General features: G+C 43.6%; 1 protein-coding gene across 3 annotated transcripts; it reads right to left on the minus strand.

The window, feature by feature from the left end:
• Positions 1-95: 95 nt before the first annotated feature.
• Positions 96-15,960, minus strand: FXR2 (FMR1 autosomal homolog 2). 3 transcript variants are annotated; one of them, XM_006922332.2, is made up of 17 exons: positions 15,671-15,960; positions 8,709-8,761; positions 8,259-8,352; positions 7,546-7,617; positions 7,286-7,434; positions 6,944-7,037; positions 6,344-6,460; positions 4,390-4,560; positions 3,533-3,611; positions 3,101-3,210; positions 2,783-2,869; positions 2,265-2,487; positions 1,865-2,062; positions 1,572-1,772; positions 1,379-1,474; positions 1,127-1,197; positions 96-793 (listed from the first exon to the last, which is right to left on the minus strand). In XM_006922332.2, the coding sequence occupies exons 1-17, from the start codon at positions 15,749-15,751 to the stop codon at positions 698-700; spliced, it is 1,992 nt and encodes a 663-aa protein (XP_006922394.1). In that variant the 5' UTR covers positions 15,752-15,960; the 3' UTR covers positions 96-697. The 3 variants fall into 3 exon arrangements, with proteins under 3 accessions (XP_006922394.1, XP_006922393.1, XP_015452933.1); XM_006922331.1 differs by having other exon boundaries at positions 1,127-1,227; XM_015597447.2 differs by lacking the exon at positions 1,127-1,197.

Consider the following 15,960-nt stretch of genomic DNA (forward strand, 5'->3'; position numbering starts at 1 on the left):
GAGGAAATGGGCCCAGCCGGGCAAGGCCAGGACTGGTGAGTCCTAAGAAAACAGCTGAACCAAACTGGGCACAAGGAAGATGTAGGAACCAGAGAGCCATTTGGATTTTTTTATTCTCTTTTTAAATACTGTACAGTGAAAAATAAATACGCCTTCTCATCCACCAGACAAGGTTGGTCCCCCTTCCCCTGGGGGACCTTGTCACCCCCCTTCATACACACCCCTGGTTCTACTCCAAAACCTTCCCCATGCCTCCCACCCACTATATACCCTTACTATCCCCGTCTTCCACAGTGATGAGGCCCCAGAAATGGGGGGTACAGGATGGGAGGAGGGATAGCAGGGGAGCCCCCTGAACTGTCAAATCTGGGTGGGTCAAGGAGCACCCCGCACCAATAGGCGGAGAATGGGGGTGTTCAAAGAGATTGGGGCATTAAAGGATAAAGGCACATCCAGTCTGATGGGAAAGGAGAGAGGCTCCCCTCGCCCTGGGGGTAGGGTGGACAAGAGGGAGGGGGGTATGACCCTGTTACACACCCCTCCACTAGCTCCTGGAGGTTGGGGGGTACCCAAGCTGCTGTGCCACCCCCCTCCCCCCTAGATAAGAGCAGCTCCAGCGCAGGTCAGTCGGGCCTGTGAGGGCCATGGTGTTGGGCAGCAAGCGAGATGGAGAAGGGAGGGATGCGAGCTGGAGGTTTTATGAAACCCCATTCACCAAACTACCCAACTCCAGAGGGGCGGAGAGCTCCCCATTCTCTGAGGGGCCCTTAGGAAGCTTGCTGACAGAGTCACCCTGAGGGGAAAGTGGGAAAGAAAATGAAGAGGAAGCAAAGTGGTCAGTAGAAATTCAGTAACAACATTCTTCCCTACCCTCCTGGCATTGGGTGACCCAAGGGTTGGTCCCCTGATCTGACTCTCTCTAGTCACTCTTATCAGGTTCCAGAAAATATGTAACAAACTTTCCTCTCTTCTATTCGAACTTTCCACTATCTTAAATGTAGTCTAAACTCCATCCCACACAGCCTTCTTAGCAGTTAAGAGATTTGAGGACTTTCTTGTGCCTTCTTCCCCCCGAAAAAACAACAAAAAAGGGGGATGGGGAGTAAACTACATCTTGCCTGCCTACCTTCTGTCCTGAAAGAGGGTCCTCTGAGGGTTTAGTACGTTCCAGGGGTGGCCGCTGGCGGCTCTGAGACTCTGCTCGGGAGATATAGTCAGCCACAGTCACTGGGGAAGGCAGAGGACCAAGCATTTCAGAGGGAACCCAAGTATCCAGTCCCTAGACACCCACTGAACCCCAACCCCTGGTTTTCACAGTTAGGAGACATCCCATTCTCTCAGCTCTGAGGAAAGATGCTAGCATCCAGTGTTAGCTGACCTGGCTGACGGTCTCCACTGATAGAACCATCAGTACGGTTACCACGGTTACGGCGACGGCGGCTCCGATTCCGACGCTGAGGTCTTGACTCATCTTCTGCAGGGCATGAGAAAATGAGAGTCATGCATTCAATCCACCATCCCTCAGTTCTTACCTAGCTCTACTTTTTTTAGACCCCAGGCACACTCCTTACCTAGGCCATTCTCTGTCATGCCGGGCCCATCAGATTCCAGGCCACCATCCATGACAGTCCTGTCTTCGTCTGTGCGGCGGCGACGGGAGCGGCGGCGCCTGGCACTTGCTGGGGGTGGTTCCCCAGGCTCTGAGTCAATTGGGGGCTCTGGTTCAGATGTGTCCAGTAGACTATACGGATTACTGTCTGGATCCTTCAGCACTGGTTAGAGGAAGAGGAGGAACTGGGAGTCAGGTGTCTACCATCTTTCCTTTTGGCCTGCATTAATGAACCCAGCTGTCTGGTACTGGTACCTGAGCTAATAGATGAAGAGTTATATCTCGAGGTGGGTCGGGGAGCAGGTGGGGGTCCCCTACCGCGGCCCCCAGTTGGCCGCCTCCGGTTTTCTTCCCCCCGGGTTGGGGGATCCCGGTCTCCTGGCCCAGCTCGGGTGGGCTCTTCCCTCTTCTCAGACTCAGTCTCAGAAGCTGTGGATGGGTCTGAGCTGGGGCCTGTGGAACACAGTGGGGCTCAATTAAGTTACTCCCCTCAACCAAGGATTCATCATGGCCCCCAAACTAGAAGACATCTCCTTTTCACTCACAAGTCCCTCGGCCAATCACCTCATCATCTCCATCACCCTTTCCTCAAGCTTCCACCCTCTGCCATGCCCCACACATCACAGCTCGCCTCACTCTCCCAGAGCCATCTCACCATAGGCAGGACCACCTGTCCTCCGGCCCCGGCCCCGGCCCCCGTAGCTGCCCCCATAGGTTCGTGTGGTGTGCAGGGAGGAGGAGGAGCTCTCATCTGTGGTATATCCAGCCTTGTCACTGCCACCGCTGCCCCGCCCACTCCCAGGAGGGCGGAAGCCCAGCCCAATCTGACGAAGCTGTTCATCAATCTGCAGCCTCTCCAAGCGAAGCTGCTCCACCTCCTAGTTGGGTAAAATATGGAGGAAGATATGGAAGGAGAAATAAGTATAAGAGCAATGAACAGTCTCCTTTCATGCTTCTCTGCCCTGACCATCCCTACATATTTAAACTCTCAGGAATGCAAGAAGACATTGGCAAAGAAAATTCAGGGAACTCCATAGCCCCAAATTTCACCCAGTGGTTTCTGTTCTACTCAAGAGATAAACTGGGCACCACTACTCCTCACTTTATCCACCAGCAGTCTCAGTACCATTGCTACTCCCAGATCTTTCTCCCCTAGGCTTCTGGCTTGGGTACCTGCAGGTAGGAGAGGTGATATTCCAGCAGAGCCTGAGCATTGCTGATATTCTCTCGAGTGCCAACAAATATGAAGGGAACCATTCCCTGGAGGGCGGACGGAAGGAGAGATGGATTAGGAAAGTCAAATGGAAGTATTAACTCCACCCAGTATCCTATGGAAGTCCAAACAATGAAATCTTTCTGGCTCTACATCTACTAGGGGGAAACAAAAGTTCCCGTGCTCCACCCCCTAGAAATCCCAGCCCCCAGAGAATGACTTCATGAACAATCCCACCTACTTCTCGACACCAATCTCGAGGCGTAGTTGCCCCATACCTCCTCCCTGGGGTTCTTCTTGTCATTATCACCTTCTACTCGAACCCTCACCACACCGGATTTATCCACAATTTCCTGGATCACTTTCCCGTTCTTTCCAATCACTTTGCCTAATTGGGTAAAGAAGGAATTAGGCCTTTTTTTCCCACCCCCAAAGAAAGAAGAGTCAAAATAGTTAAGATACAGTCTTCCAGCTTCTATATACAGACTTTAATTATTTTCCTACTTATAAGTTCCTGGTGAGTTTTTATAGGAAAAAATATTATAAGCCCTAGATATTTGTTCTTCCATTTTTGTCACTCCTACTACATTCTGTTTTGTTCCTGTGAAACTAAAGTCCATGAGGATATGCCAAGTCCAGATCACTTTAGAGAATCTCACTTCTGGCCCCCCAACTATATTCTCTTTTATGTATACACACCCCCAACTCACCAACCAGGTTCCTGGGTACTTGAACGGAGTCCTCAGAAAACTCAAGGTAGCTTCGGGCCTGTCGGCACGCCTCAGGAGTCTTAAGAGAAGAGAAGTGGGGAGTCATTACTTAAACAGAGGACCTGGGATTACCTTTCCTTGGAGTAGCCAAAGCTACTGGGCCAAGAGTAGTACCTAGTGTTAGCTGAGCGGCCAACAGATGTTTCTGACTAAATATGAATGGGTTGTGGGAAAATATACATTAACACCTAAATTAAGGCATTAGACTTGGCCCCTGCAGCTAAATTGAAATTCCTTCTCTAAGAGGTTTGCCATGTAAGATGAGGAACAGTTTTCACTGATTGCTCAGACTTATCAACAAGATTATTCTCCTAGAAGTATAAGGCTTGGAGGAAACTGGAGCTTGAAGAGTAAGGGGCGTTTGCTTAAAACCCAGAGATAGCAAGCGGCAAAGCCAAATGCAGATTTTGTCCACATCTCATGTCCAGTATTTTGAGGTTTGCAGAATAAATATAAGGCATGGTTCTACCTTTAAGGAACTTGCAATTTATTTGAGAAAAAAACTGCTTCCATGAAAACTTGTATGGGTGGTACATGGAGGTGAGTCCTGGGACCAGACAGTATTTGCAGCTCATAAAAACCTGTTTCTCTGAATTGAATAGTTACGTGTAAAGTAAAAAAAAAGAGAGAGAGAGAGAGGACCTGGTTCTCAAACAATCTTCCTGCCACACTGTCTTTGGGAAAATGCACTGACACCAAAGTCAGGGAGGGAGAGCAACATGACTCAGGTTTCCATTCTACTTCACCCTCTCTTTGTATATGCTAAGAAACCTAGATGACAGTTATCTTTTGCTGACCTCCCCGTAGATGCGGAAAGTGCAAGTCTCTTCACCCAACTCAATGGCTGTCACCCCAGGTACTTTTCGGGCCTGCTGGATGTTGGCACCATGAGTCCCAATTGCCAGTCCCATAAGGTCCTCTCGCACTGTGAACTCTTCTTGGAATGCTGCCGCCAACTGCTTACTGGTCTGAAAGGAAAAGGCACTGTAGGAATCATGGTGATGTAATCCCAGAACATCTGTCCCAGGTAGGAGGCTCTGCATGACTTCAGTAAGAAAAAAAAAGTGTGAAAGCAAGCCAGAACCATCCATGAGTCCACTGACCACTAGGACCTATGTGGAGAATTCAGGAACTTTTCATTCTACTCCCACCTTTCAAATACCAATAACTAGAGGGGAGGGGAGGAAATGAGGACAGAGTTTGGGCTAGAAGCCACTAACGTCCTAATTTGGCTCTAATACAGGCTGTGTGATCCTAAACAAAATACACACTCAATGCCTCAGTTCTGTCATCTGCTAATTACACCTGACCCACCCAATTCTCAAAGTATCAAGAGAATTAAATAAGATTGGTAAGAAAGGACTTGTCCCAAGGTAAATGCAAGTATAAAGAACTATTACCTTAACCAAACTATTATCGACTCCCAAAAATTTGACAAGAGGTTAAGAAAAGCATAAAGGAGCCTACAGAATACCATACTACTTAATTCCTTCACCAGTCCTTTGTGTGATCCCTGGGTGCAAAGGCAGAAAGACAGGAAAGGTTCTAGAAGTATGAGTCCTAAGTAGGAAGCACCAAATAGGAAAGATGTCTGAAAAGGGACATTCCCAGATCACATTTCATGACTTCCTACCTCCAAGATGAATAAAGCTGAATTATAGCAAGAATTTACACGAGCGAGAAGAAATGACTGGAAAAAGGAACTAGGTTGGGTATTCAAAATAACTGAGATGATTTACAAATATCTTCTAGAGAAATTTGCCAAGGGTTTTCTTTCCTAAACTGCCTAATGGGTACAAGGGTACTTCTTGTATAAACATTCAATATTTTTAAAAGAATCTTTAAAAAACAACACTGGCAAGATTTCTTAAAAATAAAGACACGTCCCCATACTTAAAACCTTGCACCTATGGTTAACTTCAGTATCTGGTACTTAATCACACGGATCAATACAGCCATGTCCTGGAAGAGTAGAATATTCTACTTTTTGTCACCAGGAAACCTGTTCGTTGGGAAATGGAGCAGATACAGTTTGTATTATCTGGGGGTAATGGTGAATTTTTACCTGCCAGTGCTCTGAGTAGCATCCCGGGAGAAGTAAAAGATTACCATGATCTAGAATTTCCACAACTCAGATAAAAGCTTTCCAAAAAGATCGGTTCACTTGATAAATGAAAATGCATGTTCAAACACAAACACACACCCTATTCAGGATGATATAATAACCTAAGAAAAGGGAATCTGACCGTCATAAAATGTCAGAACTCAAACCTCATAGAAATATTCTAGTTGAACTACTTCATTATCACAAATGAAGATGAAACTCAGTAAAATCAAATGATTTGTCAAAGGTCAATTATTTGACAAAGCAAGACTTAGGATTCCAAGTCTAGTATACAAATGGTTCTTTTAGTTCCCAGAGGTGATGTGAGAGATGCCAGTGGAAAAAAGAGCCACACCTCCTTCCACTGCTCTGATGTATGTTTTATGCATTGAGCTTTCAAGTAAAATTTCACTTGAGCAAAAGGTCCCATTGCTCAAAAAAGCTTGAAAACAACTACACTATGACATGATGGAGCTCTGCCATCTGGAGAAGTCTGGGATAAAACAACAAACCCAGGTATAACGACCCAGAAAGACCTTAGTCTTTTTGTTCTGTAAACATAAGAATATGTGTGGAGGATGGGATGGGAAGGGAGGCAGACAACAATACCAGTTTATTCAGCAATAAAATGTGGAGCCAAAATTTACCTCTAGGTGCTTGGTAGCTTCTTCATTGCGGGACATGAGTAGCAGTTTAGTGCGCAAGCTTCGAAAATGCATATCACCCAGCAGGGATGCCCGCTTCACAGGGGCTTCTGTGGTTGACTAGGAAGAAACCAATGGAAGTCATTAAAACTGACTTTGCATACATACTGTGGGAGAGCCCGCAACTGGGAATCAGGATGCCCGAGTCTCTGGAAAAGGGTGGGAATTAAAACATAAAGTTAAAGAAGAAGAAAATCATTGTGAGCCTCATAAGGGCCTGCTACCTCGGTACCTATGGGAAGTGATTTTAGGCAGCAAGCACAGGTGAGAACTGTGCACTCTACTTTGAGAATCCAAATATGCAAGGGAGGGTCCCAGCCCAGACTGCAATACAATGACCAAGTTAAAAAAATTAGGGTCAGACATGGAGAAGACTAAGGAAAGGTAGGCTACCTGGGCCCACAGGGGTCAGGAGCAATAAAGTCCTCTCTGACAAATAAATATAAACACATTTAGCTCCTTTGTTTCTACAAAGGAGTTAAGGGGGAAGAAGGAAAAATTGTTGAAAGGACTTAACGTGAACTTTAGGCAGAATAAACTCACCAGAATGAAGAGCTCACTATTTGTGATGTTGAGAAAGATGCAGTTCGCTCCCAATGCTTTCTTGAACTCTTTATGGACATTTTCATTGGAGCAGCTGCAGAAAAAGAGAAAAATGCTCAGTGTAGAGTGTAGTCTCGGAAGAGAGACTTAGAAAAATAAGAAAAGAGGAAGGACTCCAGTAAAAGAACAGGGATGAGGAAAAAGAGGAACTGAAAGCAAGAAGGGCTCTAGAGGGCCAAGGGAATAGAGAAGACTGAAACTAGAAGTGGGGCCTGGGAGAAACAGGGGCAGAGCTGAGGACTGTAAAGAGGGCCCATCACTCCCAACATCCCTAATACTCACGCTTCTCTCAGATCCTCAGGAACAGCCATGGTAACCTTGAAGAAACTGCCTTTAGTTGCAAGGGGATTGGGATTAACTGGCCGAAGCCGTTCCAGGGTGACAATCTCATTATAAGTGGCATCACAGGCAGCATATTCAATGACATAGAACTAGCAAAAAGAAAGACAGGAAAAGTTGTAGATGACCTGAGCTATCTCCCACCTTTCTATGACTAAAATATTTGCATCGGCAGTTCTCCAAAGGCCTTCACAATCACTCACATCTCCCTTCATCATCCGCACCCGGGCCAGCCACCAGCCACAAGGTTCTTGCTCATTGGCTCGAGAATAAACCTGAGAAGATGAAAATAAAAAAGATATTGAGGACCCTCCCAAAATATTACAAATGGACTAAGCATTAAGACACTTAGAGGGTATCCTTAAACCAAGATAAATAAAACTAGAAGTGGTAGCTACTAATTGAAAATCAGAGGGCACTAGATTTTAGATGCTGTTACCATGAATGAAAGGTAAATAATCTTCTGAAACTGGGAAGCTCCCTGAGAGTTTAGTTGATCACAACAGAGATGGATAGGAAACTGCTGCATTTCACCTGTCCATAAGCTACATGGCTAGATGTAGTAGCTTAGCTCAGGGAAGGAGAGTGAACCAACCATGAGGAGCCTAGAACAGCAGTCTCCAACCTTTTTGGCATCAGGGACCAGTGCTTTTGTAAGAATCCAATGTCTGATGAGCTGAGATGGAGCTGAGATAGTGATGCTAGTGCAGGGGAGCAGCTGCAAACACAGACGAAGCGTCATTCGCTTGCCCGCCACTCACCTCCTGCTGTGTGGCCCAGTTCTGAACAGGCCTCGGACTAGTACCAGTCTGTGGCCCGGGGATTGGGGACCCCTGGTCTAGAATACTGGTATCAGAGTAAGGGAGATGTAGTGAGAAAAGTGACATTTAGAAAGGGTAAACTCCATGACCCTTACCTCTACCTCATCTCCTTCTGTGATCTCCTTATTATAATCAGCTGGAGGTGGTAGCCGGACATCCCCGAAAGGAATTTGTCTCTCACTCTGCCAGCTGCAAAAGAAACTGTGATATGAAAGCTATTCAGGCTAATGTGGCTGCCCATTTCTTCAGGAAGGGGTTACTGCCTAAAATTGCTGAGTAATTTCCACCTTCCCTGGTGATTATAGGCTAAACTCCAGGCCCTGCTCCATAGCAGTATCTTCCATCTCTTGCTATAATCTAAATACTGGGTCATATGCACCCCCCTCACCAAATTTCAGCCCTTTCCTCTTCTGGGATCCATATAAAATTGCCCACCCATACCCTTGGCTCTCCCCCACCTATTACATGCCTCATGGTACTCAGCTGCCCCCTCTTCTCCACTTCTAGGACCTAGTATGCTGGATTCTCTATTCCCAAGGTCTTACTTGTTTTCAAAGAAGATGGTGACAGAGTCTTCATGGACATCCTTCACAAAGCCCTAGAATTTTAGAACAAAGTAAAAAAAGGAAAATAAAAATAAGGGTTTGTAAGCTGACAAGGTCCTTGCAATCTGTGAAGTCAACCAAGGTTGCCTTGCCTAAATAAGTAAATAAATAAATAAATGATTAAAAAAGGAAAATAACAATTTACCATCACCTCAACCAATAAGGAAAGAGACATTTGGAGGTCCTTAAACTAGAGTTTCAGATTGGAACACAATCTAAAGACAGATCCAGGAAAATAGTTGTATTGGAGAAAGAATATGAATACTCAGGTAAAGATAAAGGAATGATACTGGCATGAAAAGAGATGTGGCAAAATCCAGAAATAAGATGAGACATAAAGTAGAAGGGGTCAACAACTTGCTTCAAAACAGCCTGGAAACTACCTGGTGGTCTACTATGGCTCCCAAAGGGGCCTCCCTATCTGTCTGCCTCCTGTTGTGCTGAGCAACTTGCCAGACTTCACTTAAAATACCAACAATATTCAGCAAGGCTAAGAATATCCCATGAGACAGTGTGAAGCTGTCCTAGAACACCTAGAGGACATCAGGATCTGCCAACAGAGAGAAGGGTCTATCTCCCCAATACAGCAAGACCTGAGCAAACTTGGTGCCTCAATGCTTGGGTCTTAAGAGAATAAAAAGAATATTGGAAAAGTCCAAAGCTATGAACAAAATTTACAAGGAAAAATTAGGACTTAAGAGATGTGAGATTTCTGAATGCTAGACAATGACACTGTAAGTATCTGAAAAGATAATAAAATTTGTAGAACAGCCCAATCTCAAGATCATGACAAGGGAAAACAGTGATGATTAAATGGCTGGTCTATCTTCTATTTCTATGTTCTCACTGAAGAAGCCAAAGCTATGTGTTCAATCCTATACTTCCAATTTTCTATCTTTTCTATTTTCACATACTCAAAATTAAGAACTGATAATTTTGATAAAGTCCAATTTATCGATATATTCTTTTATGACTAAGCCTGTGGTCTCATGTATAAGAAATCTTTGCCTAATCCAAGACCATAAAGGTTTTCTCCTATGTCTTCTTCTAGAAGTCTTATAGGTTTTGTTTTACACTTAGGTCTATAATCCATTTTGAGTTAAATTATGTATATGGTGCAAGATATGATCAAAGTTCATTTTTTACCTATGGATATTGTTTGAGTACTATTTACTGAAAAGACTATCCTTTCACCCTTGTACACTGTTGGTGGGATTATAAATTGGTACAGCCATTATAGAAAAGTCTGGAGGTTCCTCAGAAAATTAAAAATAGAACTACCTTATGACCCAGCAATTCCACTTCTGGGAATTTATCTGAAGAAAACCAATTTGAAAAGATATATGCACTGCATGTATCTATGTTTACTGCAGCACTATTTATAATAGCCAAGATATAGAAGCAACCTATAAGTGCCCATCAATAGACTACTGGATAAAGATGTGGTACACATTACAATGAAATATTACTCAGTCATTAAAAATAAAAAAGAAACTTTACCATTTGCAATGAAATTAACAGACCTAGAGGGTATTATGCTAAGTGAAATAACTCAGAGAAAAGACAAATACCATATGATTTTACTTTTATTTGGAATCTAAAGAACAAAATAAATTACTAAAACGCAAACAGACTCATAGATACAGAGAACTGGTGATTGTCAGATGGGAGTGAGGTTGGAAGGCTGGATGAAAAAGGTGAAAGGATTAAGAAGTACAAATTGGACCAAAACAATAATTTGTAAAGATCTATGCACTCCAATATTCATGGCAGTACAATTTAAAATAGCCAAGATATGGAAGCAACCTAAATGCCCATCAACAGATGACTGGATAAAGAAATTATGGTTCATATATACAATGGAATATTACTCAGCCATTAAAAAAAATGAAATCCTACCATTTGCAACGACATGGATGGACCTAGAGATTATTATGCTGAGTGAAGTAAGTCAGACCTTGAAAGATAAATACCATATGATTTCACTTATATGCAGAATCTAAGGAAAAGAATAAACTAATCAAAAACAGACTCACAAATATAGTGAACAATTTTTGGTGATGGAGAGAGGGGAGGAGGGTTGGGAGGCTGGGAGAATGGGGTGAAGGGTTAAAGAAGTACAAATTAGTAGTTGATAGTTGGGTATGAGGAGCATGACAGAGGGAATGCAGTTAGTATTAATATGATGGTTAAGTGGAGGGCCAGGGGAGGGAGGGAGCAATTGGGGGGATCATTTTATGAACATTATAGATGTCTAACCAATGTACTGTATATGTGAAACTAATTTAAATAAATTTATAGTTTAGAAAAAGTACAAATTGGTAGTTACAAAATAGTCATAGGGATATGAAGTACAGTATAGGGAATATAGTCAATAAATTGTAATAACTACAAATAGTGCCAGGTGGGTAATAATCAAAAGGATCACTTCATAAATTATATAAATGTCTAACCATTATGCTGTACAACTAAAACTAATATGAAATAATCCTGAATGTCAAAAAAAAAGTAAGTTTAAAAATTAAATAAATAAGATTAACTAATGAATTGTCTTTCACTTCTATCAAAAATCAGGAAATGCAAATTAATACATAATGACAGAAAGCAGTTCAGTGCTTGGAAGAGGACTTCTTGGAGTATAGAAATGTTCATTATCTTGACTGTGGTAATGGACTTATATATTGATGTCAAAATCTAACGAATTATACACTTTAAATATATGTAGTTCACTGTGACAATTATACCTCGATAAAGCTGTTTTAAAAATTACAAGTTTCAAAAGGCTAATTAATACACAGGAACTATTCCTGAGTTTTGCAACTAGGGACAAAAGCTGAACTTGGGAAACATCGAAAATGCACACTTTTGTCACTCCTCCCTCAAAGAACTGGTCAATCATAAATATTCACTATACTGCTGTTTCCTTACAAGCCATCTTTCTCTTCTTTCAGGATAGGATCTTGTTATTGAGCTTTTACTGCTTAAAGCTTTACTACTGCCCAAGACATTAGTACTCCTGATACTGCCTGGCCTCTTATTTACCCATGCTTTAGCTTTCTCTGCCATTCCCTTCCCCAGAAATGCTTTTTCCACTCTTCATTCAGCTCCATCAATTCCCACTCCTACTATTCACAAGTCTTCTGAGGCACTTTCACCCCTCACTATTTTTGCCTGAGTCCCTCTTCCCTTTCCAGTTCTTCTCTTAGTTCCTTGCGTGTCCTCCTCCCTTTCCCCACAACTACTAATACTATATCCCTTCCCTCTTCTTTTCTCCCTTTAGAAGGGTCTGGAGTTCTAGAAAATTTTCAACAGGCTTCCTCAGCTGACTTTATCCAATTCTTTACCCAAAATGTCTCCAAGCTTTAGATGAAGAGTAGCTACTATCAAAACATTTTAGGGATGAGATAAAAGTGGAAGAGATAGAGAATCACTTGCCTTCCTTTTTTGTGAAGAGATAAGAACTCCTAGGTATACCTACTTACAAAGGATATGCCTATAGCTCTAATCCCATTCTCCTCCAGGATGTCAGTTGGCCCTCAGGAGGAGACAGCAATATTACTCTGGTTTTTCTACCTACCATGATTCCCGAAGCAGAAATTCAGAGCTCAGAATGGAGTTTTCCCTCGAATTACTCAGCAGTTCAACTAAATGTCACTTAATCTTCAAATATTCTCCAAAACAGGTTTTCTCAACTTCGTATTTCAACCCAGTCTCTGCTCCTTAATTCCACCCACATCACCCCAGTTTTTTTCCTCCAAAGATACTAGTGGTAGATAGTGAGCTCCCAATTCTGCTCAGTGCATGCTTACTGGGAAGATAAGCAGGTGAGGGCAAGAGCTGATAGTGAATCTCTAGAAAGCCAACTAGATCTAAAGGATTATTTGATTCAGTGGACATGGCATATCCTGACTTTGGCTTATAGCAGTGGTCCCCAATCTTTCTGACACCAGGGACCGGTGCTCCTATGAGAAACTAACGTCCAATGATCTGAGAGCAGAGATGGTGATGCTACCGCTGGAGAGTGGCTGCAAACACAGTTGAAGCTTCGCTGACCCACAATTCGCCTCCTGTTGTGCAGCCCAGTTCCTAATAGGCTTTGGACCAGTACCGGTCTTGGCCTGTGGGTTGGGGACTTCTAATTTATAGGACCTAGGATCAGATAGAGGAACAGAAAACCCTAGATTCCTAGGTATTTCAGTTTCCTCAAATTCTAGAAGATATGAAATTAGTCCCCACATTCAACCTATCTTCTAGTCCTGGGCTCTCAAAGGAGGGAGTTCTAGGAGAAAAGCAGGAAACGTCTGGGTAAAAACCACATACTGAAACTGAGTATGCCATCCATATTTCTTAAAGAAAAAATGAAAATTAGGATATCCAGGCAAGGTCTGGAAAGTTGGATTGTGCTCTGAAAGGTGAACAGATACTTCACTTAGGAGTACAACTTAAAGAATTTTCAGATACATTAAGTTCTGACAAAAAAGGAAGAGCTGATGGGATAGCTACAAAATCACTTAGATCCCAAATCTGACCCTTGCAGTTATTTCATGGGAGATCAAATACAGGACTCAAGTCTGAGAGGGGAGAAAGGGACCTTCCAAATACACAATTCTAGCAGCAATGTAAACACTCCTTGACCCACCGAAGTTAGCTGAGTCATGAATATTCAATCTATAGCAAGGTCAGAATAGATAAGTACATAGCACTGAAAGCTAAAGAAAAATTAGTCTGAATTTAGGGATTTATTGTTAACTAAGCCTTGGGGCACAAAACACTAATGTGGCCACAAAAAAAAAATCCACAATATCTGGATTTGGCTCAACTGCAAACTCTGCTCATGGATTCAAAGTATCCTGTCCCCAATTCACTCAAGTCTATCACTGCAACAGCCCCCAGGAGAAAAGGGAAAGATTCAGAGAGAGACACTTATATATGGAAAGAGAAACATCTCCCTTCCCAGCTGTGTCACAGTTAATTTGAACTGGATACCAATCTTCCCCAGCTGTGCTTGGCTCCCATGCTTCCTAGAACAAAAGCAAACATATCTTGATCTCAGACTCAATTTAAGAATCACTTTCCTTGGACCCCAGAATCTGGGGGTAGGAAGGACCCATGTAAAAGACAAGATATTGGGGGAAAATGGAGTGAAAGTCTAATGAGTAAGGGTATTTCCACCAATGTAATGTAAATTTTTGGGGAAAGAATATGAGACAAATGTACTCTATCAGAATCAGAAAAGAATTAGAGACTTTGCCAAAGAAAACAGAAACGCTATGGAGGCAAGCTAAAAGAAAAAGTCCCATGAGTTAGAAAAGTATGCAGAAAAAAAAAAGACAGAAGAGATCAGCTGGGAGCATCCTTCAGACACTGAATAAGGTGGTTCCTGGGGATTACACAGGAATACAGAAATAATACGGTAAGAAGGCAGATACTTAAATTGAGAGAATACGTTAAGATAGATATGGGTACCAATAGGCACTGAATATAAAGAAATCTGGTGAGGGAAGTTAAGGCAGAAATATAGGCATTTGGAGTGGGTAAAAAAATGACTACAATGAACTTATCAGTTGAAGCTGGGGCAGACACCTTCCATTCCAAGTGCAAATATGAGACCCTTTCCATGACTTCACAGAGAAGTTGGAGAAAGTCATTTCCAAGGACATGAAGGTAGAGAAGTCTATTATGGGAGAAAAGCTTGTGGGAAAGTGAAGGAAAGGTGGCTCTTCTTACAAGTGATGTTACGAGAAGGTCTCTCTCTCTGCTCTTGCTCCTCAGGGTAAAATGAAAAAATAAGAAATTTTAAGTCTGTGTAACAATTCCAGGCATAAAGTCTAGAGAGGTTCAAAATAACAAGTCACCCAAAGAAAATTTCCTGGTCTTTCTCTGACTTAATCTGAATGGGCGGGGGGCGCAGAGGGGGTCCTAGAAAATGGATTCAGAATAAAGGTGGTAGTAAAAGGAGTTCTAAAGAACTAAAGGGGGAGCTGAAGTAAACAAGGATCTTTTAAAGACAGTCCCCTTCTGCTTCAAATAAAGCTATCAGATTCCCTAATTGGAAGAGTTGACCATAAGTCTTCTAGAAGTGGAAACTGTTAAAATAAACAGAGGGAATCCTCATGAGATCCCCTTTTAGAGATAATATGAAGCTTATACTCCTCAAGATGAGCTATATGAATGACTTAAATGTATCTGAGGTCAGCATGAGATAAATAAAATCCATGCCTGAGTAGAATGGTAGACCAGCTAGCTAGCCTTGGGAATAAAGAGGTGGGGTGAGAGACTTCTGAAAAGATGCCACCTTATGGCTAGAAGGCAACTTGACTGGTACAATCCAGAGTTCCTGAGATCAAAGACATCAAATGTCATACATTTCTGACAATTTCTCCTTAGATTGGGAACAGAAATACAAGGTGAAAGGAGGGTGTTTTCCACAGCCAGTAGGTAGAGGCCTCTGGGAGGAAGATGAAGAGATCTAATACGAGGCTGCCTTCCCAAGGAGGTAACAGGAGAAGAATAAAAAGAATTCTCTGTGTGCTTGGACTGTGAAAAAGACGTGATTAAGGTCTAAGACATGTCCTCTACTAGGAAACAGAAAGTCAGTCATTATGAACCTGGGTAAATGGGGTCTCTTGGGGGTGGGGAGACACTGATCCAAGCACGATAATGCCCTGATGTCACCCCCTCTGAAATGGGGGTAAAAGCAGGTGTAACAGAGGGGCCAAAAATAAGAGGTAAGGGGTTAACTTCCAGAGGTCTCCCCAGGAGGGCTGCGGGTGGGAGCATGGGTCTAAGGTTCTAAGGGTTAGGACTTACTTAGCTCCAGTTCAATCCCGCCCTACTCTTCCCTGCTCTGGTTAGAGAGAGGGAGCTAAAGATGAGTGTCCCCAGTCGGCGCGCCGCCTCACCTTGTAGAAGGCCCCGTTGGAACCGCGCACCTCCACGGGCAGTCCCGGTTCCACATCCCCCCCAGAGGCCAGGCCGCCCATGGCGCCGCCACCGCTTCCGACTCCCCCGGCGGCGGCTGCAGCAGAGGTCTGGGTACGGACCGGGCCAGGCCCTCGCCGTCTCCCCGGAGGAGGAGCCGGAGGGGGAGCTGCGGGGGGCGGGAGCCGGGCGGGCCCCACCGCGGCCCTGCCACAGCCAACGAGCAGGGGGCCGGGGCCGGGCCGCTCCCCGTCCGCCGCCGCCGCCTTGG

This window comes from Pteropus alecto, unplaced genomic scaffold, assembly GCF_000325575.1.
Source record: "Pteropus alecto unplaced genomic scaffold, ASM32557v1 scaffold398, whole genome shotgun sequence".
NCBI lineage: Eukaryota > Metazoa > Chordata > Mammalia > Chiroptera > Pteropodidae > Pteropus > Pteropus alecto.

What these genes read in the sequence shown, in the direction of transcription:
- FXR2 (XM_006922331.1), bottom strand. Translation starts at nt 15,751, where the DNA reads ATGGGCGGCCTGGCCTCTGGGGGGGATGTGGAACCGGGACTGCCCGTG. An exon ending in TGCGGATGATGAAGGGAGAT is followed by an intron (nt 7,435 to 7,545) that starts GTGAGTGATTGT and finishes TCTTTTTGCTAG; the next exon opens with TTCTATGTCATTGAATATGC. An exon ending in GACAGGTGGTCCTGCCTATG is followed by an intron (nt 2,063 to 2,264) that starts GTGAGATGGCTC and finishes TGTGTTCCACAG; the next exon opens with GCCCCAGCTCAGACCCATCC.